Below are 24256 nucleotides of genomic sequence, written 5' to 3'. Positions count from 1 at the left end.
GAAATTTTTTTTGCTGTTAAAAAAAAAGGAGACTAAAACCCCTAGTAGGGTCTGCATCGTCTGATGGGGAAACACACAAACAGCCACACAGCCGGACTGAAATAGCTAACAAAAATTAACTGAATTGCATGACAAAGCCTCTAAATGTCCAACTATCCAAGAAGAATGGAACTACGCCCCCAGAGAGCCTGCATGCAGATATGTGCAATATTAGCAACATAAGCGGTGTCAAAGTTAGCCAAGCTCACTGCCAAGTTTTGAATGCTGATGTCGCGTTGCAATTCGCGAGTAAATTCTCAAACAAAAACGCATACGATTATCAAAAAAAACAAAAACAAAAACACGTATGAATGGTAAAAGACAAAATTGCACCTGCAAGAAAATCACATTTGTTTTTCCACCTTATTGCAAGCCCCTTATGACATTTACAAGAAAGAAAAGAAGTAGGAAAAACAACAAGAAGGAGTTGCTCGTTACAGCAATACTATTATCTAACACAGGGGAAACAGCTGGGGTCGAAAAATGGGTAAAGCCCAATCGCAGTTCTCCATCAATTTTCCATTCGAAGTCATGTCCATAATGATCTTCTTCAACATCTGAAAAGGGCACACCAGGATCCCCCAGTTCACCGCCGGGCGGCGGCACCGGAGATAGAATCTCATGCGCTTCTTGTTCCCCAACCGTATGGTGCCGCCTTTCAGCCGCCTCGGCAGCCGCCGCCGCTTCCGCCGGCACCACCCGACCACCGCGGTGGGGGTGGCAAAGGGGGATATTGCAATAGCACCACTCTTCAGCATTCCAAAAGTTCTACTTGAACTGATGAGTGTCCTCTGGCCTGTTTTCGTTCTTGCTTGTTATATAGTGCGCCACTGTGCAACTTTAGCCAATGATGAGGTTTGATTAATTATTGCGCTCATCATAACAGCAATGATGATTGTTAGGCCCTAATCCTTATACAAACTAAGTAAAGTAATGCTATTAATTAGGAATCTTCATGCCTAATTCTATCTTTAGGGTAGTGGGTTTCATCATTAGAGGGGATGTGCTTTCCTTAGTTTACAATTGATGATGGTGTTTTCTATACTCCGTTTGCTTTATCTGGCTAAGCTTTTTACTAAAATGTGATCACTTTTTTTTCTTTTTCTTTTTTTTTTCTATTCTCTTTTAATCAAACCTATCCCCTAAGGATGTGAAAGGACGTCAGTTACAGGCAACTACCCCTTTAGATACACGACAAAGCGTTTTTTATATCATTCGTTCCAGATTCCGGGATGACGATAAAAAAAAAAAAAGGCTGCTCATTAATGTAAATTGGTGGTTTCGGCCATAGGAATCTTTTGAGTTCGTGGTCCTCTTCTATATTTTTCACAACATGTTTCTTTGCATTGTTTTTGTGCTATTGAAAGACACATTTTCGATTTAGAAGTCTTAAACCCAATTGAGGTGGGCCAAACCCCGAGCAATCTGCGCGAAGGATTTCTGGGCTTCGCAAGGCATACTGGTTTGCAGACAATGATGAGCGCAATAAGCCGCAAAAAATATATAGATTCCGCCACGGATACTGTAATGAAAGCAACCGTTTCTTCTGAGTATCGGTTTTCAATTTCCAATCAACGACGGGTAGTTCTATATGACAAGGAATATGGGACGCGATCACATGGAGAGAGCATCATGTGGGCTACGGGGTTAACCAACTCATGAGGTTTTATCCCAATTGTGAAACAAAAGTCCTCGCAAGAATCCTGAGTCTGATGAAACCGGTACATGCCACGGTTATGTCACATGAAGAAGAAGAAGAATGTTGGGACTTGAGTCAAATTGCAGCGGCGCACTAAAAGACCAAGTTATTCTTTCTCAGCCTAACTTCATTGTTCAATGTTTATATATAGGAGTATATGTTGATACAAATGGGCTTTCATACTCCATCCATGACCATTTGTCAGAGTTCTGGTTTATGATTTCAAAACCTTAATTGGTACTAGAGAAATTCTCATAACTGTAACATTAGAATTGAAGATGGATTTGTCGAAGTTGTCCAAACTGTGAAACCAACCAAAACATTAATTTACCCATAAACATGTCACATCCAAAAGAAAGAGCCAAACAAGTCACCAAAAGGTGAGGGCTTTTCAGTCTTTAACACATAAAAACATTGAAGATCAAGCACTATCAGAGCCATTGCTGCTGGTGTTGTGTTCATTTGTGGAGGGGTCAATTGGATATTTGATGGCATTAAGTTGAAGCTTCCTCAGGGCAGCTTTGCCAAGATCAACTCCACATATGTCAGAGAGTCTGACAAGGTAGAGGAGAACATCAGAGAGCTCTTCACCCAGGTGCACTTTCTCTTCTTCTTTCCAGTCGGGTAGTCCCCTTGGTACCTCCCCTTTCCACTGGAATATTTCAGAAAGCTCCCCCACTTCTCCCACCTGTGTAGATCAAAAGCAAGCCAGAAAATGACCAAAGGCGTTTGGTTTCATTAGATTCCTTTTCCTTGGTGTGACATAAAAAGCTAAATGCTAAAGTTTAAAGATGGGCCTGTTTGGGTATGAGGCAAGATTCTCTATGCCGAAAACCCTTGTGCCTCTGTACCGAGGGATTTTTTAACCGTTGGATTTACAATATAAAAAAAATCACACAATTCAACGGCCGAAAAATACCTCGGCACAGAGATTTTCCGAACAGAGAAGATCGGACCCATTTGCATTATTGGAGAGTTTTGGATCTGACAGCAGGACACGATCGTTTCCGAAGTACAGGGAAAATGCTCCAAAAATGGAGCAATTAGGGATAAAGCCTTGAACTTCCACGCTAGCACAGGCGGAATGTTCACTTCTCTCTTCGATGATGACCAAGGTTCGAGTCCGACGGAGAGCAGATTTGGGGTTTAGGGCTATGAATAGCCTCTCAATCTCCGTTGACTAACATACTAACACTCATGTAACCCCCTAATGTATATCGTTTGCCAAAAAAAAAAAGGACAAAGCCTTGCAACATTATTTTTCTTCTCCACATCGCATTAAATTACTGTGATTCATTAGGTCAAATTAATCAAGGATAATATCGAACAGGTTGTGCTTAATCATTACTATTAAGCAACTTCCTATGATTTCATGAAATGGAATTCTGGAAGAGATGTCGTGCAGACGGACATAGCATCGTAAAGAGAGAGAAGTGAAATACGTTTGACCTGACCTACGGCTAGCTCTAGCTACCCGATGTATGCAATAACTTTGAATATCTGGTATTCGAAAACAGAAAGTCTACGCTCACTGCTTTCCCTCTACTGTCCGAATTTTAAAAAACTCTTCCCTAGAACATGGATTGTCGATATGGACGATAAGATGCTGAGCGGTGGGCATGGCACCGTTGATACCAAAATGATCAAAAACAGTTGGTCAACATAAGTTACATAACGTAGCTGCAGGTGTAGAAACCTTCTAACCGATATGTGTTTGTGGAGAGAGAGAGAGAGAGAGAGAGAGAGAAGGGTATACATACAAGAGCCAAGAGGAGGTTTCTGGGGCTGTGAAATCTGTCCCAGTTTCTTTCCTTTGCAAACTCCTCCATTTTCTTCTTGAGAAGGTCTAGGCTTACACCATCTCCACCTCCTTCCCCACCAGTCATCTCTCTCTCTCTCTCACTTGGCCCAAAACACAAGAATATTGTGTTAGAGAGACCAGCGGGCTCTTTAGACCTAACAAAAAAAGTTGTGTCCGAATTCTTTGCGTAAGGGAAAAAGTTAGTAGCAAAAAAAGAGTCTGCATGTGACAGTGTTCCTGAAGAGAGAGAAAGTCAGTAGCAAAAGAAGAGTCTGCATGTGACAGTGTTCCTGAAGAGAGAGACTCTTTGTAGTACACCGGAAGACTTCAGCGCGATTCGGGTTGGAACTTGGAAGGATGTTTTTTACGCTTGCGGAAAATGAGATGTGTGCGTCATCATTGGCCTAGTGGGCAATCTCGATTGGCATCTTTTTGTTTTCAAAAAGTAATTATTTAATAATTCGGGAGTACCGATATTCCAGACCACTTTACAATCACATTTTTTTGTGGGGCCTATCGCTACGTATATGAACCTTATTGAAACATGTAGTTATATGGTGGTTCGGAGTCCGACGTGGCTGTACTCCTGAATTATTGTATAATTCCGCGGTTTGGAAAACGTGTCAACTTAAACTTGCCTATCTGACTTTTACTTGATGGAATGTTTTTTTATTTGTTTTCTTTTCATTTTTATATCATGCCTTAGCTCGACAAGAAAAATTAAAAAATGTATAAAAAATTATATCTGAAAATTGATTTTTTTTTATTAGAGATGACCGAAAGGACGCTAAAAGACTGTGTCAAAAAGACAGTCTTTCAGTGTCTTCGATTTTCTATTTTAGACTATATTCTTGTAATTTTTCGATTTCACCTGTTGCAACAGAATCATATAATGTACTAATTATATCCAAATTCCAGTAAAGTTTGAAAAATTAACCAAAAGATAGCAAAAAAGTCCCGAAAGTTGGGCCAAAAGGAGCCGGAAAACAATCAAGAAACACATCCAACTTTGGTTTATGTAGATTGAATTTCATTAGAGAAAAAAGAAGGAAAAAAAAAAAAAAACACTTTGTTAAACCAAGCCAAACATATTTATTTAGCCACATGTAAGCCAAAGCGTGAACTTTACAGAAAATGGGACGTGGGTTCGGCCCAAACCACCAGCTATCGCTTTCCCCAATCTCCGTGAGCCCACCAGGCCATGTCTCCACCGGGCGTGGACTGTCGCTCCAATCCAATTTTAGGTTAAGTCCCCGTTCAGCTAAGGGTAACGAGTATTATTATTTATTTTGTAAATTAAATATGATATATTGTGAGAGGATGACCTATCTCTAGGGGTGGACAACAGGTAATTTCGTGTCATTTTCGTGTTATGTATCAAAATCTTATGTACGAAATCTCACAAAAATTTTCAACTCATCAAATCTTTCGTGTCATGTTCGGGTCGTATAATCATATCAAAAAGTTCTACTTTTCACTAAATTTTTATTTTTTTTAAGTTGACCGTTTATCAAACTAATGTCCTATGTATAAAATTAAAAAAAAAAATGTTTATTTTTAGCTCAATTATATGAATTTATTTTGTTTTTCGTGTTAGGCATGTCCACCCCTGGGCTATCTCGTAAAGCGAAAAATAAGTATTTAAAAAATAAAAATCTTAGCGGAACGGACCCTAAGTATATTGAGCGAGAAACATTGTGTAAACAAAATTATTTGCAGTCAATTCCATCACACCACTATGAAAAGAAACTGTAATTTATTTACCCATTGAATCAACCACTTCGTGGTATATTTGCGTCCAATCCTTTGTTTCAGAGTTAGGTGGGACAAAACAAGAAGGCGGACATAGCTTTAATTAATTGGATGGGAGGAAGGTAGATTATTGATGATTAGGTTATGGATTTTAGTCTAAGATGTAAAAATCTTCCATTAATTAATCCTTGGTAGGTATGCATTTATTATTATTTTACGCGTCGTGCTTCTTTGTCTATAATTGTTGCCATTAGTAAAATTGTTTCTACGAAATTTTTTAACTCAAGAGGTTGTCATTCTTTTTAGTTTAGTAGAAACAGCTTGACTACATATAATTAACGGCAACAACTCATCCAGTACTCCTTTTAGTTTAGTGAAAAACACCATCTTAATTATCCGATCCTTCGGGGGGAAAAAAAAGACTCCATTAATCCTTGAAATTGGGCTGCTAATTAACGGGTATCAACAACACTTAATTTTAATCCCTGCCAATTCTCTCTCTCTCTCTCTCTCTCTCTCTCTCTCTCTCTCTCTCTCTAGACCTCCTAGACTCCTAGTAATCAAGAAAATCCATGAAAAGTCTGCATTCAAAGTTTCCAAAACCTCATGTCAAAAAAAAAAAAAAAAAAAAAAAGTTTCAAAAACCAATTGATATTGATATAATTGGCCATGTCTTTTTCACATGTTCCTTTCGCAAAAAAGGTAGTAGTAGTAAAGTCCAATTGCCCTTCTTATTGGTCCCGTTTGAGACCACTGCTGAGTCACCAGCTCTAGAATATTCTTCCCTCTAAAAGTCCCGTGATTTACTTTTTTTTTTTTTTTTTAAGGAAATTGATATTTGTGCTCCACTTTTTACTGATGACGCTTCATGTAACTTCACGTCAAAATTGGAGCGTCGTCAATTAAAAGTAGAGCGCGAAAATCAGTTTTCCTTTTTTAATAGGCTTACAGAACTAGTAAGAATATTTTTTTCCGGTCTTTAACTTTAAAGTGATTAGTCAAGGTCTCTGCAGGTCCGGACATTCGGTTATCGGGAAAAAACAAATAATCTTATTCCACGTGTTGCTATAAGCAAATGGTTCAAGTTCGGTCATGTTATACGCCCAAGAATTTATATTAAGAGTCCCTTAAGATTAGCCAATCAGTGTTAGCTTGTTGGCCGGAACTTGGAACTCTTGTATCTTATTAGGAGGTCAAGAGTTCAAATCTTTCTACCCACATGTGAGTGCTGTTCTAACAATAGCACAAATCCATGTTATTATTTACACGAGGGAAAAAAAAAAAAAAAAGTCCATCTTTTTACATTCCAATGGCTCTCTTTGATAGTTCTGGTTCGAAAGTGATCCCCATCACTTTGTTTGAAAATTTTCCGAGGGGAATGAATCTCTTTTTTTCCCTTAATTTAGATTGTTTTCGTATGTTGCAACTAACTTATCTTTAATAGTTTAACAGAGATAGACGATGCGTTTTTAAGCAAAAATTTACAGCTCGATCGAGAATTTAATCTGTCGTACTAGCTAGTAGCATTGTATTCATTCTGACAACGGTTGAGAGAGCAAAGGGAGATTGGCTCAAGGGAGCTGATAAATAGAACATGACGTAAATTAATCAGACGTGACCACAATCGTCGTAACTAATTCAATTAAATAAATAAAAAAAATGATTTAATTAGTTTTTTTTAATCTGTGTAATTGGGCCCAACAAAATGCAGTGAATTAAAAGCATTTTAATCATTCAAAAGCAAACATTTCGAATATATATTTTCACTTCAAAGCGAACAAAAAGAAAGGATTTTTAAAAAGTTTCTTTTATGGAGCAGTGCCGCTCGATCGATCATCCAAATTTACTTAAATAATGCTGCGCATGCCCCATAATGCACTTTGGAGATCAATAATTAATCCACTAATAGATTTCCATTCACTATTCTGCATCACAATAATATCCTAAAGTTATATATATATATCCACTAAACTGGCTTAGGGCGCTTTGGGGACAATTTTTTTTTAGGATCTTTTGGCTTATTTGACAGCATCAAATCCCTAAATTTTTTTTTAGGATCCTTTGACTTCATATTGGAGATGTCAAATGTTTTTTGAAAGCGTACGTGGTATTTTGGCATCTCCAATTTGACATCAAAGCCTTCCTTTCCAACCCTTGTGCCAAATTCTTTTTATTTGACATCAAGTTATTCCTCTCAAACCCTTAATGTCAATCCAAACGGTCATTTTTTGAAATTTGGCGTGGAGGAGGGTCAGGGCCGGCTCTGAGATTTTGAAGGCCTAAGACGATCTTTAAAAGTGAGGCCCTTAGTAATTGTAAACGAAAATTAAATAAAAAGTCGATCACACTAAATAATTTTGATTCCGATATAGTATTTGTTTGTAATGGGAAGTACTGGAGTAGTAGTGTTTAAGGAGAAAAAAATATGCATCCATGCACCCACCACACTGAATAATTTTAAAGGGCCCAAGGGATTTTGGCGATCCGTGACCTTTTATTCCTCCTTTTTGTTTTTTTTTTCTTTTTGTTTTTTTCTGCGTTCCGTGTTCCATTTTTCCAAATGTAAAATGTCTTTTTGGGTTTAAAATTGGGCTCCAAAACAATACATATATACTAGGTCTTAAAATAAGTAGGGCCCTAATTTTTTGACATTTTTGGGGGCTTAAGGCCCACGCCTCTTGGGCCTTAGCCCAAAGCCGGCAGTGAGGAGGGTGGTTGTCAATTTTTACAACTTTGTCATTCCCTTCAAAGCCACGTAGATTTTGGCATCAAAGAAAGCTGTTAGGTTTAATTGAATTTTGGTGTCAATTGTTAGCGTTAACATGTCTACGTAGGAATTGACATATCCCGTTGGAGATGCTGTTAGAATTGGAAGCCGAAATGAAGCTTTGAAGAGGTCATTTTGGTGGGGGCATGCGTGGCTATGAACCTCGTGCACGAAGTTCTTTAATTTCTTGAACGTACGATGGAAAGTGCATTTGCTAGATGTGGTGTCCAAAATTTTTCCACTTCCTTGTCGGAGAAGACGGTCCAACTGAGAACACGATCGAAATCCAAGACCTACAGAATCGTAAGACCTACATGATCGAAATCCAAGACCTATAGAATTGTAATCTTGTGAGAGAGAGAGAGAGAGAGAGAGAGAGGGGTAGATAGTAAAGAAAAAGATTATTGGAGACCGTTAACAGAAATTTTGAGACACAAAATGAACAAGCCGCACCGGCTGGCTAAAACTCTACTTCCCAACTTTTGTGCGCAATTAATTTGGGCTCCATCTACGATTTTTTTTTTGATAACCGGATGTCCGGACCAGCTTGCACACACCTCGACTAATTTCGGGATCTTAAAGGTAACAACCGAGCATAACCCCCAATGACCCTAAGATTTGGAATATTTGGCATCATCTACGATTATGTTATTGAGCTTGTTTTACGTTTTGAAGAATAACCTAGCCTTTATTAGGAACTTGTGTGGTAGCCCAATCTACAAAATCTTGGCTCATTTGTTTGTGACTAGAGATGGTTAACCTATTACCCACCAAGCCAAGCCATAAGGCCCATGCCATCGCCACGGGCTTTCATCAATTTGCAAAACTAGGAAGGATTCTCAATTTGTTTGGTTTTGAGAAATTTTTTCGATGTAATGAGTGGAGAGGGTGAGATAGAGAAATTTATTGGAAACCGTGTAAAAAATAGAAAAAAAAATTCAAAAACTTGTAAGTGAAGGTGCAGTTCAATTTCCTTCAACTTCTTGTAATGATTTGACTCGGAAAAGTTTATTACTCCAAAAAGTTGTGTATCCAAATACCAAAAACTTTATCATATCATATGGAGTTAATTAACGGATAGATAAATGGAGCCTAAATTGATCTACAAATGGTGAAACCCACACGCTCGCGTGTGTAAATGAATGTGTGATTTGGGTGTAGTTGTAGCATACATAACCGATGAATTCAGTGAAGCAGGGTGATGTTCAAAGATCATCTAAATTCTACCTTTTGGTGGAAGATAAAATTACTTAATTTGCCAGACAAAAAAAAAAAAAAAAAAAAAAAACCGAAAACAAAAAGATGATAGGCACACATTTACTTGACACAACACGTGACACACCTCGCTTACAAAATGTGGGTGCCTGGGAGGGATATATATCTGGATCCATGCATGTGGTAAAAAAATACAGTAGTTGTTTTCAAATGGTCTCTCAAATCTAACACAACCCAAAAATTCGTTTCCATATGAATTTTCAAATCCATACTCTTCACTTACGATTCACTTTTCTCAAAATCTTCTACATCTTTTTTATAAAGGAGTGAGGCTTAGAGTGAATGAAGAACCATCACAAAAAAACCCATTTCTCTGAGTGTCTAAGTGGGTAGCCTAGATGATAGAATAGAGTAAATGTACCAAACCTATGAGCATCTCCAACGGGAGATGTCAAATTCTACGTGGACATGTTAACGGTAACATTTGACACCAAAATTCAATCCAACCCAACAGTCTTTTTTGATGCCAATTCCTACGTGGATTTGAAGGCAAGTCTTCTCATGCCAACTTTGACAACCTCCCTCCTCCATGCCAAATTTCAAAAAATGACCATTTGTATTTTGACATAAGGGTTGGAGAGGGATAATTTGATGTCAAATAAATAGAATTTGACATAACAGTTGGAGAGGAGGTTTTGATGTCAAATTCAAGATGCCAAAATGCCACGTCAGCCTTCAAAAAAAAATTGACGTCCCCAATTTGATGTCAAGAGTTGGAGATGCTCTAAGTATCTAACGCATAAATTCGGGGAAATGGCTTCATACTACTATACTAAGCTTGATGTAGGAAGTTGAAGTGCAATGGAACTTATTTTGGATTTAAAATTGAAATTCAATTTTGCCATTTGGTGCAAGGGAAATTGAATGGGATTCAAATAAGTTGTCCCCCATGTGACTCAGCCAATTACTGGCTTAAAATGTACAGTACCATATTTGGACCACTTTCCATGTGCCACTTGCAGTTCCATGACTTTTCTTATCATAAGCTCTTCTTGACGCTAACTTGTGTTTTCTTGTTTGCTATGTATCTCATTTTGGGTTTGTGTTTCTGGATTTTATGGGTTCTTTTTGAAGTGGTCCATTGCTGTTTTGCCATTTTTGATGCGAGAAATTAGGCTCGATGATTGCCTTCATTAGGATTCAAGTGAAAAAGGTGCCTCTTCTGGTTACTACCTAAAGTCTTTGCTTGTTTTTTTTCTTCCATGTTGTCATCTGTGCATAACTTCAGTTGCTTAGCTTCCTATGTGTTATGGATATATATATACACATACAATTCTTCTCTTACCCAAGTGACTAAAACCCAAGCATACATCTGTATCAAACTAGCCACTCCCGCACCAACCAACATGCGCGTTGACCTCGGGTCTTCGTTCCCCGTACCCGCATAGAATGCGTTGAGTGAAAATGGCTTTGTACCTCCGCTAGAATCCAAAAAAGTTCCTCTACATTTCAGATAACGTATATCAAATGATCGGGAAACGAGAACCTCGTACAATGGGATTGCAATGGCACAAAGTATTAAAACTATGGCTCATAATGTTAGGTATGAAGAAATACTATGGAGTTCTAGAACCAAGGCCAGATGCCGGAGCGGAATGAGGGGAGCGAAGCGCAACGAGTGGTCGCTCTACTCATTTTGCTCCGGCCCTTCGCCAATGATCCGGTGAAAGTAGACTGGGCTGAAGGCCCAGGCATTCTGTAATTGGGGGGGGGGGGGGGGGGGGGGGGGGGGGCAATGCTCCCGCAGTATGGTACGGTTTGTATAGGGGTATTTTTGGAATACAGACCAAATACCATATTAGGGTTATAATAGAGTAGTTATAAATACGCTATGTTGTAAACCCTATTCCATACTGTGATAATAAAAGAACAGCAATCGCTCTCGCTCCCATGGACATACCCTATTTTGGAGAAGCACGTATATCTCTGTGTTGATTTTTTACTGTTTTATACTCGTAAATCGTGTGTGTGTGTGTGACAATCCTAACACAAAGGGTAATAATGGCGAGAGTTGCGCCGGTGAGTGGGGGTAGAGTAGGGTTTGGAGGGTACTGGCTTAGAGAAATAGCGGGTTCAGAGAGAGTGCAGATAGGGAGAGAAAGGGTGGTGGGTTTGCAGCGGAAGAGAGGTGTAGGGGTTAGGGTACGGAGGGTAGAGAGAGAGGGATGTACTTGTGGGTTTGGGAAGGGTCAGGCTACTGGTTGGAGATAGTTCACAATGAATGGAAGGATAGGCGTTACATCCAATGTAAAAATCCGTGGAAGAAGAACGATGGCAAGTTCTAAACCCATTACAAGTGTGCCCCTGGAGCTGGGATAAAGAAGTCGATGACAACCATCCTATTAGGTGATGGCAGTGTTCCTCTTAGTCTGATGGTAGTGTTCCTCTTAGTTTGAGGTAACGGAAACACAATTTGCAAGCATAGATGTATATGGCGGTTAAGATTGCCAAGGTTGGCCCTTTGAGAGTTAGGCTCGGAACGTTTTATATCGTAATTATTGGAGAAATGAGGAAGGAGCAAGAATCTTGGAACAAGATTGGGGACGGTGGGCGGGGAGAGAAAGGGTTGTGGATTTGGTGGAGAGAGTCTAGGGAAGAGTGGGGGCGGAGAGGGGAGAGAGAGACTACCGGGTTGATGACATATTCGCCTCTTATATCCTGTCGTCAAATGGGCCAATACTGTATTATTCACCAAACCAAAGAATGTTGAGCGCACACACAGCAGAAGGAACACTTTAACACCTTGAATGGTACTCCCCCACCTTGGCATCTCCCTACCTCACCGAAGGAAGATTTTGTCACCACCATTAACACATTGGTGATACTTCCTTACCACACCCACAAAATGAGGCCTTTCACCCCTTATATAGATGTGCACTACTTTTTTCTACATTCTAGAATATTTTAGATTCATTCCCTACCATCATGTTGTATAAGACTTCACACATATCTATCGTCTTTTTGAACCTTCCGGAGTCTTCTAGCTTCCTCAAGGCTCTTGTCACATAACTTCTCCACAACTAAATCCTTCTATAACTCTCCACAGCTTTCTAGAATATTGTAGATACTTTCAGATGCCTCTGAACTTTTACAGGAATAAATATTCCAGAATCTTCAAGAACTCCCTATAAAATTCTTGAACTATGGAGAGTGAGTGTTTAACTCTCAACAGAGAAAATGAGAAAACATTGGGTACGAAGGAAGGAGAGAGTCTAGAGGTGGTGGCAGAGAGTGGGGGCAGCGTGTGGGGCGGAAGACAAAGGGGGATGGTGGGATAAATAGCCATCGTGTATTACTAGTACGGGTCGTTTGTTAGTTAGAGTAATTAAACGAGACTGTTAAACAGTCAAGACAAAAAGGATGTGGATGATGAACCTAGACGAGGTAGGCGGCTCTACATTGATTGAAGGGTTGTCAGTTGAACACCCTTAAAAATATATATATTTTTAAAATACAGGTAGTAGTAAATTTGGTTTAATCATTTTTTTAAACACCCAATTGAAAAATTATTGAACACTCTGCCCAAAAATAATGGAACACTCCACAATCTAATTCAATGGTGCCTGCACGACAAGTACAACTGTGTAGCTAAACACCCTAAATATTTTTCTTTTTAAAATTTACTACTAATAACATTATGTAAGGTTCTTTTATGAGCATGGTGTTCGCTACATTAGGAACCATCATCGTTCCAGCCGGTAATTAACTCATAGTTGAACGCGTAATATATTAGCTCAAACACAGTTCACACTCAAATGCCCTTGAGGCTTTATGTGCATCAAAACCTAAACCCATGATGCTTAGGGCAAATAACACTTATCATCCCGTCATGTTTGAACGCCCCGTTCTGCTAAGATTATTATTTTTAAATTACTTAATTTTTGCTTTACGAGATCATTCTCTCACAATACATCACCTTTAATTCAAAAAATAAGTACTTGTACTTATTTGAGTTAGCAAAACGGAGCCTTGGGGACTATGAGTTATGTTACCACCTAGAACTTTTGGAGGAAAATGGAAAAAAAGCAACTCGACATCAGCACCACTCCCCTTATTTAAAACAAGAAAGGGCTTCAAACGTTTTTCTAACAGTCATCAAATTCAGGATCAAGCATAGCCCGAAAACATCACAATATAAGTCCGGATTTTGCGGATATAACCGAAGGTAATACTCTTTTTTCAATATATATGCAACCGATGACAAAACTAATCTCTGCAACTTAATAAGGTAACATACGAGCCAACATCCCGAATCTGGAAAGAATCCTATAACAGCTAATGGGACACTCATGTAACTAGTTTTACTAACAAAACAGTGCAGCAAATAGAGGTGACTTAATAGACTTGAAAAAGTCCATGCAATTTTGCTGCACAATTTCACAATTTCTCTTAGCTCAGTTTCTAGTAGTACTAGCTCTCTCTGCTGTGAATTTATTACCTATGGCAGACACATCTGTAGTGGTATGCACTGTTGATTGGGTCATTCCCCTCCACTGGAACTTGTTCTGCTCTGCACTTGTACTTGCATCCCCTGCATTCATTGTAAGTGCAGGTTGGTGCAGTTGATCCAATCATCATTCTTCTTGAGTCCTTGTTCTTCCATTGATCCCCAAAACCCTACAAGCTCCAAACAAGGTTGAAAACATTCACTAAAGATAATCATCTAGAGAAGAATTGTCCCTAAAAGAATTTCATGTATAATCTCCCAACAGAATGATGGGAGTCAGTACTTGCATCCCTAAAAGAATTTTGATCGGCGGAAGTCAGTATGGTTAGAATAATTAGATTAAAACATTGGAGAATGAGTTAAACTCCTAAGTGCAACCTTGAATGCCATTAGGCCAAAGGCCCCTTGATACCGTTTCATATGCTTTTCCCGCATTTGTTAGCATGTAAATTTGGAAAAGAAGAATTCATGAGAAAAGGTTTCCAAGGAAATGTTTGTTCTTTCTTTCTTACCTGCAGAGGGAATTCCCTTTCCGAGGGAGGAAAATGAATGACCCTATGAGTAAAGGGAACTCCAACTTGTTTTCTATAACCTGCACACATCGAAATGCAAGTATTAAGATGAGAACTTGATATTATTACATTCTAATAGGGCCAAGAGTTTCTCTTATATTCCAACAAATATAAGATTAAGAGAAGAACATTATAAAAAACGATAAAATTGGAACGATATAGAGAAAAACAATTGTTTTTGGAATAAGCCCACAAGAAACAGAACAGTGACCATGAAGCAAAGGAAGGAATTAAATCAGATTCCCAGGGGAAAATTTATGGAAAAAAAATGTGGAATTAGGAGGAGAGAACCTGACCTTGAGTTAAACGTGCAGCACAAATTATGGTGAAGTACAGCAGGAGTAAGTTGGTCTGTCTACTGTTTGCCATTCTTCTTCTTTGTATTGGGATAAGTTTGACGGTGAGCTGAATTGCAAGCCAATGGTATTGCAAGCCAATGGTATTGAAAGGATATGGAGAGAGAGAGAGAGAGAGAGAGAGAGAGAGAGAGAGAGAGAGAGGGGTCAAATAATGACCATAAAGAGAATAAGAGATAGACTGGCCGAATACGCAGAGCTAAGAATAAACACAACAGAGGTCCCCAACTGGCAAACTTTCCAATCTGGTCCAACGCTTGGTCTTGGGTTAATTTATTGGATTGTGACCTGCATTTACCAAAACACCAAATGGTTTTCTGCCATATTACAAATCAGCAAGGGTTTAGTGTGAGATTTTTCAAGGGTTAGAATAGGGATTCTAAAGGTGAGAATCATTTATATTCCTCTAGTTTGGGTAGGGGATATCTCACCCACCAACAAGCAGCATTTAGAGCTTTCCAGGCATAGGAACATGTCTAGAGTAATATCTCTCTGATAATTCCTAGAAGAATGTGAAAAACGTTTATACAATGCATTATACTACAGTGTTACATGCAGTTTCAGTAAAACGCGGATTCGTAACTTACGAGTTCAAGTATTGAACATACAATTAGAAACCAGTGTCGCTAGAGAGATTTACTTGTATTCGGAAATTGTCTCGTGACCAATGATGTTGGCTCTCAAGGTTAGTCGAGGTAAGTTATAAATAAATAAATAAACTGCGATACTGATGCGAAATGCGTCTTTTTCTCCCTATTCTTTCTACCAATTCAACAAACGGAAAAAAAAAAAAAGAAGGCAAAAGTTTCGGGTGTAATAGCAAGTATTTCCCTTTTCTCAGACCACGAGAGTTTTTGCTCAGAAAGTACATTGAGCATTTTGCTCCCAAAACAAACATTCAATAAATGCTTTTTTTGGGGGGGGGGGGGGGGGGGCATTTTTTCGGAGGAATTTTTTAGTGCCGGGGTACCACATGGTACCCGCTTAGCACATCCGAGTCGTTTATTTCGGTTTTGGACGGTTCGGATTTGGAAAGAGAAAGAGGAGAGAGAGGGATGGGGTGAGAGGAGAGAGAGAGTTTCAATCTGAACCGTCCAACACATTTTTGGACGGCCCAGATAGACTGCTAGAACACCGCGTGGGCACGGCCACGTTCCGAAAAATTTCTCTTCTTTCCTTGTCGCTTTCTGACAATGTAGAAGTAGTAAAAAGAAAGAAAAAATCTTGAACAAGTTGGTTTCGTTCTAAAAAAAAAAAAAAGACCCATCTTTTGCTTATTTTCTGTTGTTTGTTTTAAGACCAGTTGTCCTTTTTGTCCATGACTAGGGGAAAGAGGAGGATTCAAATTCTTATAGTCTGTATTTTATGATAACTCAAGTGGCCAGGTAAATTTACACGCGCCTCGATTAATTTTGAAGGTCTTACCTCAATGCTCACTTGTGAGGGAGCCGTATTAAAGCCGAAGCAATTGTTTCGTATGCAATGGCCCCCAAATGAGTCAGCACTTGGGAGGTTTTGAAGCTGAAATCTTAAGAAATAACAAATCTTTAAATCTCAGACTTTGAACACCAAGCCAATATACGGAATCTGCGGTTAACAGGACATCATCATATGCATGAAACTGGCTTGGGCCAAAATGAATTTCAGCTCTGGCCTATGTACTTGTTCTCTGTTAGGATACATGAAATAAAAATAAACAGTTCAGATTTACAGTTTCATGTACTGTATCAATCTCGATAATTTTCTTTGATTGCAAGCCGCTACTTATGGGAGGATATTTGTTTCGAACCTAAAGAAAAGAAAGGAAAATTAATTTTTGGAACCTAGAAGAAAAATATTTTTTTCTCATTTGGTTTGAGAGGAAACAGAGAAGAAAATAACAAAGCAAAGAATTAGCACAGTTAATTTTCCTTGACATTTTTCTCAAAGTTTTCTTTTTCTTTTCCTCAAGTTCCAAATAGGAAGTTAAATTCTTATTTCATATCCGTTTAGACAATTAATATTAAGATTGAATAGTCAAATCTTTTTGAAATCCACGCAAATTAATCCACCACTTAGAGAACTACCGAAGGCAAAAGAGGATTGGTAGAATTCATGACATTCGGATAATGAAAGCGACGTGAATCTGGACTACTCATTTATTTTCAAGGACACTTTCATGGTTCGGATGTCATGAATCCTACTCGCTCCGTCTCAAATTGGATGTCAATTTTTGATATCCGTGGCAATTTCAATTCCTTATATCTTCCAATATAGATCTCAAAAAAAATGCAATATGGATCTTATTTGGTAGTTCTTAATTAGTTCTATTATACAAAGTTTTCAAATTTATGAAAAACATTATAGATTGAAAGATATAAGCGATGAAAAATAACACGAGTTTCAAAAATTGTCATTCTTTTTGGGACGGAAGGAGTGTCATTTTTTAAGTTAAAATGATTAATCAAACAAATTCTTTGTTGTACTACTACTGTTTCTCGAAATAAAACCCTTGCCAATTCAGTTTTTAAAAAAATTCTTCGCATCACTTAAAAAAATCTAATTTTACATATTTAAATTGGTAGGAAGAAATTTTAAAAATTATACTCGAGGTACTATATTTTTTGATTGACACTATATACTCTATAACATTACATATATTTATGTGTAGACTATAATTTTGGGACAAAAATAGTTCCTCCCAACCTTAACCAAAATTTTGAAAGTAAATGTCAAAGGACTTGTAGCTCAATGGTATTTCTTGACCTTTTCCTTGTGGGAGGCCGGTTCAAGCCCCGTCAAGGGCGTTTCCGGTTCAAGGCTGTGGGCAATCTTCAAATCCATGTGGACTAACTTACTAATTAGTTATAACCTTCGCTGACGTATACTGCTGGAAAAAAAAAAAAACCTTAACTACAATTAGTAGCAAGTCTTATCAAATGGGAACTACTCCATTAACGACCATAATTTGGAAAACCGTTATAGGGTGTGAAAACTCCCGCGAATCCCCAACCTTCAAGAATACCAAACCCTAACCCCTCTCCCTCCCTCTCTCTCTGTCCAAATCTCTGTTTCTCTCTCTAAATCCATATCTCAAGACCCCAAAACAATCCCTTTCCTTCACCCCCAGACTTACCCACACCCTCTTCTCTCATCTTCCTCCCCTCCATCTCACTAAATCCCCAAGCAAAGCATCCTTCTAATGTCTCCCCCAATAAAAACCCTAACCCTAACCCTCTCACCACAAACCGATCAATCCCCACCTCCACTTCTTCTCTTTTTACTCAAAAAATGGCCTCCCAACAAGCTGCTACCGAAACCCGAGCCCCCCATTCAAAGTACTCCAAAAGGCTAATCTTGAAAACCGTGTTGGAGGGTGGGACTGGGTTGGTTGGACAGACAATCGTTATTGGAGGGTGGGTTAAGTCCTCCAACGAGGTGAGGAAGGAGCCTCTACCGCCACCGGCCGTGGCCGGTGACACTCCTGCGGCGGCTAAAGATGTTACCTGTGTGGAGATTCTACAGACAAGAATTCCGTTCTTTCGATCAATCATGAAGGTGTTGGGTGGGAACCATAACCCAGGTCGCGGAAAGTTGGAATCTATTGTTCAACAGCTGCCGCCACCGCCGTCAGTCGTGGTTTTGCAAGTTAGTGATGGGTCTTGTGTTCCAAGTCTTCAGGTACATTTTTTATCTGTTCTCTTTATTATCTTCTGTTTGCAATTCATTCTTGAGGTTCATTAGGTTCAAATTGTTGTGTCATGTAAAGATCATCTACTTTGATGAATAATACTACATAAACCAAAATTTTGTAGTGGATTCTCCAGGCTTCGTTTGGATAGATGCAGGCTTCAAATCAAGTGATTTGACTTTGAATGTAAACCCAAGTACGAGTGGTTTAGTTGTGGATAGTTTGCAAAAAATTATCCAAGAACTCAAAAATGTCAGAACCTTCAGTGGAAGATGGATTAGAGGCATGAGGGAGACTTTATTGGGGTCCTTGTATAAGTACAATTCTTGAAATAGTCATTTGATCCATCAAGATAAAGCTCCCGAACCCAATGTGAAAACCCATATGTGAATGGTCTAAGATGATGGCAAATCCCTTCATTTATGAATCTAATATCTATCCAAACAGAGCCTTATAGGATGATTGGGATAATTTCATTTCAAAGAAGAGACACATTCGGGTTGTAGATTCGTAAATATCACTACTGCTACATTAGTTTGGATGGATTTTCGGTTCGTAAATGAATTTTTCTTTGATGATTGGTTTTGAATTATTTTAGGTTTTGGTGGATTCATCAATTGCTCCTCCAATCCAAGTTATGGCTACTGGAACTTGCATATTAGTAGAGGGAATATTGCAGCAGCCAACTGTAAACGTACGGGGAAAACATGCAATCGAGCTCAGAGTAGAGAAAATTATGCATGTTGGGACCGTAGTTCAAGACAAGTACCCATTGTCCAAGAAGCGGCTTCCGCTGGATATGCTAAGCGATTTTCCCCACTTTCGACCTCGGACAACTACGGTAGTCTCATAGTCCCATTGCAATTTATTGTTATGATGATCAATTGCTATTTTGTATTTTGGGTTCACTTAGAGTAATTCTGATGTTCTATATGTAGCCCCTATTTCCCCAAATACCAGCTGCTTGTTATTACGATATTTGGTTATCAAAATCAACTCAAATAGGGGTTTCTGATGAGCAAATTTAATATTGTCCTGTGACTCCCATGCATACTGCAACCAAAATGAAAATAATAAGATAGGCTTAGTCCTTTCGTTCTTTCCTGAATTTCCATGTTATAAGTGATTTGTTTCATCTTTGTATTATTCGATTTTGAGAGCTGTTCTGACATTTCTATTGTGTTGTTTTCCCTGCTGTTGAGGTGGCATCAATTACCCGTATTCGCCATTCCCTAACTCAAGCCACTCACACCTTCTTCTTGAACAATGGGTTCCTTTATGTGGACATGCCCATTATCACAACCACAGACAGTGAAGGATTCAGCGACAAGTTCCAAGTTACAACTCTGCTTGGCAAAGCCATAAAAAAGGAGGCCATTGCCATGGATGATACTGGAGGTGTTAGCCTTGAAACTATCAAGGCTTCCATTAATGAAAAAAGTAAACAAGTTGAAGAGCTCAAAAGAACTGAAAGCAACAGGGAAGCACTAGTTGCTGCACTTCAGGATCTTCGTAAGACAAATGAGCTAGCTGCACAGTTGGAAGCGAGAGAAAAATCCAAGTCTGGAACTTCAGTTAAAACTGAGAGAGTGAAGGTGGAATTTTCCGAAGACTTCTTCTCTCGCCAGACTTTTCTAACGGCTTCTGGACGCCTTCATCTTGAAAGCTATGCATGTGCTCTAGGAAATGTGTACTCATTTGGGCCCAGATTCCGAGCACAAAAATTGGAGTCCAAAAAGCAAGTTGCAGAGATGTGGATGATTGAACTTGAAATAGCTTTCTCTCAGTTAGAGGTACAATTCCATAAACTTTCTGCTTTTATCAGTGTCCATGCTTCTTGATATTGCTCTTGTTCAAGTTTTTCCATCTCTGTTTCTGATCTAAACTCTTGTTAGCTGTTTTGTTCTGCATCAGCTGTAGACCTAACTATGTTTCATCTGGCTTCTATTTGGTATGCGTGAAAAATTCATAGTATACATCTTATTTCGTTTTCTTTTTGATGTTTTAACATTTTTTTATCCAATTAGAAAAGTCTGTTTCTTTTGATCTCATGAAAGCAGTTTTGCATTATGAGCTGGATGTAATACCCTTTGGACTTACTTGATGTTTTGTACCCTTAATTAACTTGCTTTGATATTACAGACATAGTAAATTTCCTTCCTCCATTTAGTATGTGTATCATTTTTGGTTTCCAGGATGCCATGAACTGTGCAGATGACTTTCTGAAGTTTGTGAGCAAATGGGTGCTGGAAAATTGTTCGGAAGATCTGAAATTTCTCTCGAAACGGGTTGACCCAACCATTGTGGACCGCCTTCTATCGTTGACATCAAGTTCATTCCAAAGGATCTCCTATGCGGAAGCAATGGAGGTTTTAAAACAGGTAATATTGTGCTGTCCTTGGTTACAACAGTCTGTACATGGATTCGATTTCCCATAATTAACTCATATGTCATGTCACTGTTTTCTGGGTAGGTCAAAAATAAAAATTTTGAAGCAAAACTCGAGCTGGGTATGCCTCTAACTGAAGAACATGAAAGGTTTGTACATGGTAGCAGTATTTGTCATGCTGTTAGTCTTGGGGGAGTGAGAGAGAGGTAAACTTAATGGCTTTGTGACTGCAGTTATCTGGTTGATGAAATCTACAAAAGGCCAGTTATCATACACAATTACCCTAAAGAACTTCAGCCATTCTATGTGCGCCTGAATGATGATGGAAAAACAGTTGCAGCATTTGACGTGGTTTTACCAAAGGTAATTTGAGCCTCTTTCTTCAACATGTTAAACACCTCCACCATATTTTTAGCCTTTGTTTCTTCGTTCTCTGGGCTTTCACTTTAATCTAGTGCAATATTGCTAGTCACTAATTTGGTTGATATTTGTGTGCAGGCTGGGAAGCTGATTAGAGCTAGCCAAAACGAGGAACGGTTCAATGTATTAACTACCCGGTATGAGCACATGATAGTTCAAGTTTGATTAGTATTTTCCCCGAGTTTGTCGTATTGTTTTGTTATTGGTTAAGTGTGATTCCAGTAGCAGTAATATGGCAAAAATGTGTTTACTTTTGACCTTTATATCTTATAAACATAAAAACTAAAACAACCTCAAACCTTTTTACTGATTTTCTGTTATTCATGATTGCAGGATTAAGGAATTGAACTTACCAAAAGAGCAGTATGAGTGGTATTTAGATCTTCGGAGGCATGGAACCGTCATGCACTCGGGCTTCAGTCTCTCCTTCGATCTTCTGGTTGTTTATGCCACAGGCCTCATCGATGTCAGAGAGGTGATCCCTTTCCCCAGAAGTCATGGAAAGGCCACCAATTAATTCAAATATCTGGCAAAGTGTTGGAGAAATAATATTTCTGGCTCTGAATGTAATTTGATGTACATGTACAAACACAATAATTTCAGAGGTGAAAAGTTCAAATTGAAATGCGGTTTATTCAGAAGTTCATGCATTCTCTTGGCATCTAAACTCATCTGTCAATACAGACTACGACACTAGGGTTTTGAAACAGCAGACACATAATAAGCCAGTGAAGAATTGGCGGATTCATCTTGTGAATCTAGAGGGAAGTAAAAAGGATAGAGTTCGTATCGAACATAGCAACTACTATATAGGACTCGACATCCCTTCTTGTTGTTGCAGAAGTTAGGGAAGTTGAAAGTGTCGACAGCTATAGCCAGGCACTGTTTACAAGGTAGCTGTGACAAATCCCTTGTGCATTGCACCAATGCATAGAGTGTAAGAAAAGGTGTCAGTTTGGTTTTTCCTCTCCCATTCCCTTTGTTCCCGGGCACAACAGCCTCCGAAGAGATCTGATCTATCAGAGCTCCGAGTTCTTTGTTGAAAGTATCTGGATCGGTCACGTTCTGCACATTGGCATAGAAAATTCCATAGCTGGTATCAACTTCTCCAAAGAAATCCTTTATGTCGTACCTTAGGAAGCAATAGTCGTACCAAATCCTTGCATCAGCTTGTTTTGGGCAGCGTTTTCGGATTTCTGTTGCTGCACCTTCGATGCAAGTTTTGCAGTCGTTACCGGTAACATCTGCTCTGCATTGTGCTAGGCCATAGACTTGGTTTTCAGCTTTTCCAAAGGAGGTGGCAATATACCCATTTAGCAGAGTTCCTTGAACCAACTGGGGAAGTAAGCTATCGATGTTTGATGATATTTGGTTGTTAGAAATGTTAGCGTTTGTATTGCAAAACTCGCCCAAAGGATCTGCAGATTCTGCAGAGATAGTGCAGAGTAAGAGCAAGATAAGAAGATGGCTTAAGAAACCCATGTGTTTTTTCTTTTGTTTCCTGGGTTGCTGCTCTCTTGATGGCATCTACATGGGTTTCTTCTTCTTATAGGCTGAGTAGTAGTGGGAAATGAAGTGGGGGGGATGGACAAAGCAGATATTTTTGACTTCGCGTCTTCCACTGGCACAAGTGGGGGAAATGTCAAAGTTTCTGGAAAGAAAAAATGAATTGTCAAAAACCTTTGGAGTAGAAACTAATCCAAGTGCAAGTTTACCTGAGTATTAGCGATAGGTTCCACTTCATTTTGTAGCCATTATTCTTGTCTTTATACTCATCTTTAGCTGCTCAATAATGGAATCATAGTAATGCAGCAATGAGTCATGTGCATCTGGGTAATTTTCAGGGGTTAAATTGCAGTCCCAGTCATATCCCAAACCTAAGGACTGGGTTTCAAATCTCATATGAGAGCACGTACATTTAGGCTTTCCTCTTCTTCCAAACTTTGAAGCATTAACATTTCTCAGTGATATCAGCTTTATTCTACAACTGTGTAGATACGCATGGCAGCAAGAAAATTTAATGAAAATTAGTCAAATTCCTTTGAGGTAGGGCTCCGTTAAATAATGGCTAAAGTTCAACTGATTCTAGATAGTCTTTGGCGACAGTAGATTAATGGAGCTATCGGGTGCTTTGACTCTTTTGTTGGAGTGGTCTTCCTTTGCGGCTTGTGTCCCGGGCGGATTGGGTGGATAAGGAAGAATGATGGATAAGAGAAGGATATGTTATAAGGAGAGATTATTTAAGAGGAGGATTAACTAATTGTACTTGGTTTGAGTAGTAGTTAATATGAGTGAACTGTTAGATAGTTTGATATACATTGTTGGGTCATTTCCTAATAGCTTAAATTTTTAGGATTACTGGTAACTTAATATGGTATATATGAGAGCTCAGATTGCAAGGGGTCTTGGGTTGAAGTCTCTATTTGTATTTGTTCTCCGTTTGTATTATGTTTCTCTCATTTGCATTCTATCGCAATATGTGTGGATGTTTGCATCTCCACGTGCAAGACGAGATTGCACATGAGCAAGGGTTTTAGATTAGCTTGATATACATTGTTGGCCCATGTCCTAACACTTTAAGCTTTTGCGACTACTGGTAACTTAACAAGAGTTAATAATATGAGAAATTACTTGGTTGTCCTCGTTAAATCATTGCATTGAGAACACGGAAAAAAGGTTTGAGGGGTAATTCGGTCTTTTTCCACCTAAATTAGCTAATCCTATGATTGACAGATTGAGGGTAGTGATAGCTAAGACCCTTCCGAGAGAATAAACTCTCCCCGGGCCCCCCTCCCTTCTCCCCCTTCCTTCTCACAGTACAAAAACAACCTTCTTCCATTCCCTCCCTTCTTCCACTTCCCTTCCTTCTTGTACTAACTAGCACCACCACCACTCCACCTAACTAAGTGGCCCATTTTAGCACCACCACCATGCAAGATGGTGAATGCTTTAGTGGTCCTGCTACTCAGTGAGAAGTTGCACTTTTTCCCCCCACTTGGACTTTTGGGTGGAGTTTGCCACTCTGGGCAGTTTTAACATTAATAAAGGATTGGATCTTCGCCTAAGACC

General features: G+C 39.0%; 4 protein-coding genes across 4 annotated transcripts; 1 reads left to right on the top strand and 3 right to left on the bottom strand.

Annotated features, from left to right (window-relative positions):
- Window positions 1-1987: 1987 nt before the first annotated feature.
- On the bottom strand, window positions 1988-3908 carry LOC131312727 (uncharacterized). Its single transcript, XM_058340669.1, has 2 exons — window positions 3499-3908; window positions 1988-2426 (listed from the first exon to the last, which is right to left on the bottom strand). The coding sequence occupies exons 1-2, from the start codon at window positions 3622-3624 to the stop codon at window positions 2160-2162; spliced, it is 393 nt and encodes a 130-aa protein (XP_058196652.1). The 5' UTR covers window positions 3625-3908; the 3' UTR covers window positions 1988-2159.
- Window positions 3909-13478: 9570 nt separating this feature from the next.
- On the bottom strand, window positions 13479-15061 carry LOC131312725 (uncharacterized). Its single transcript, XM_058340667.1, has 3 exons — window positions 14649-15061; window positions 14293-14372; window positions 13479-13950 (listed from the first exon to the last, which is right to left on the bottom strand). The coding sequence occupies exons 1-3, from the start codon at window positions 14719-14721 to the stop codon at window positions 13768-13770; spliced, it is 336 nt and encodes a 111-aa protein (XP_058196650.1). The 5' UTR covers window positions 14722-15061; the 3' UTR covers window positions 13479-13767.
- A 2595-nt stretch (window positions 15062-17656) lies between these two features.
- Window positions 17657-21831, top strand: LOC131312722 (asparagine--tRNA ligase, cytoplasmic 2-like). Its single transcript, XM_058340663.1, has 8 exons — window positions 17657-18368; window positions 18977-19219; window positions 19581-20171; window positions 20574-20759; window positions 20852-20916; window positions 21001-21130; window positions 21266-21324; window positions 21521-21831. Exons 1-8 carry the CDS (start codon window positions 17979-17981, stop codon window positions 21702-21704), a joined length of 1848 nt encoding a protein of 615 aa, XP_058196646.1. The 5' UTR covers window positions 17657-17978; the 3' UTR covers window positions 21705-21831.
- Window positions 21790-22759, bottom strand: LOC131312723 (cysteine-rich repeat secretory protein 55-like). Its single transcript, XM_058340664.1, has one exon. The coding sequence runs from the start codon at window positions 22712-22714 to the stop codon at window positions 21881-21883; it is 834 nt and encodes a 277-aa protein (XP_058196647.1). The 5' UTR covers window positions 22715-22759; the 3' UTR covers window positions 21790-21880.
- Between the last annotated feature and the right edge of the window lie 1497 nt (window positions 22760-24256).

The sequence above is a fragment of the Rhododendron vialii genome, chromosome 13a (genome assembly GCF_030253575.1).
Source record: "Rhododendron vialii isolate Sample 1 chromosome 13a, ASM3025357v1".
NCBI lineage: Eukaryota > Viridiplantae > Streptophyta > Magnoliopsida > Ericales > Ericaceae > Rhododendron > Rhododendron vialii.
This window is presented reverse-complemented; position numbering and strand designations above follow the sequence as displayed.

Excerpts from the sequence above, each read along its gene's own strand:
- LOC131312727 (XM_058340669.1), bottom strand. The coding sequence starts at position 3,624 with ATGACTGGTGGGGAAGGAGGTGGAGATGGTGTAAGCCTAGACCTTCTC. Across the intron at positions 2,427-3,498 it reads GAAACCTCCTCTTGGCTCTT|GTGGGAGAAGTGGGGGAGCT; the intron begins GTATGTATACCC and ends TGATCTACACAG.
- LOC131312725 (XM_058340667.1), bottom strand. The coding sequence starts at position 14,721 with ATGGCAAACAGTAGACAGACCAACTTACTCCTGCTGTACTTCACCATA. Across the intron at positions 14,373-14,648 it reads TGCTGCACGTTTAACTCAAG|GTTATAGAAAACAAGTTGGA; the intron begins GTCAGGTTCTCT and ends CGATGTGTGCAG. Across the intron at positions 13,951-14,292 it reads AAAGGGAATTCCCTCTGCAG|GGTTTTGGGGATCAATGGAA; the intron begins GTAAGAAAGAAA and ends TGGAGCTTGTAG.
- LOC131312722 (XM_058340663.1), top strand. The coding sequence starts at position 17,979 with ATGGCCTCCCAACAAGCTGCTACCGAAACCCGAGCCCCCCATTCAAAG. Across the intron at positions 19,220-19,580 it reads TTCGACCTCGGACAACTACG|GTGGCATCAATTACCCGTAT; the intron begins GTAGTCTCATAG and ends CCTGCTGTTGAG. Across the intron at positions 21,131-21,265 it reads TTGACGTGGTTTTACCAAAG|GCTGGGAAGCTGATTAGAGC; the intron begins GTAATTTGAGCC and ends ATTTGTGTGCAG.
- LOC131312723 (XM_058340664.1), bottom strand. The coding sequence starts at position 22,714 with ATGCCATCAAGAGAGCAGCAACCCAGGAAACAAAAGAAAAAACACATG.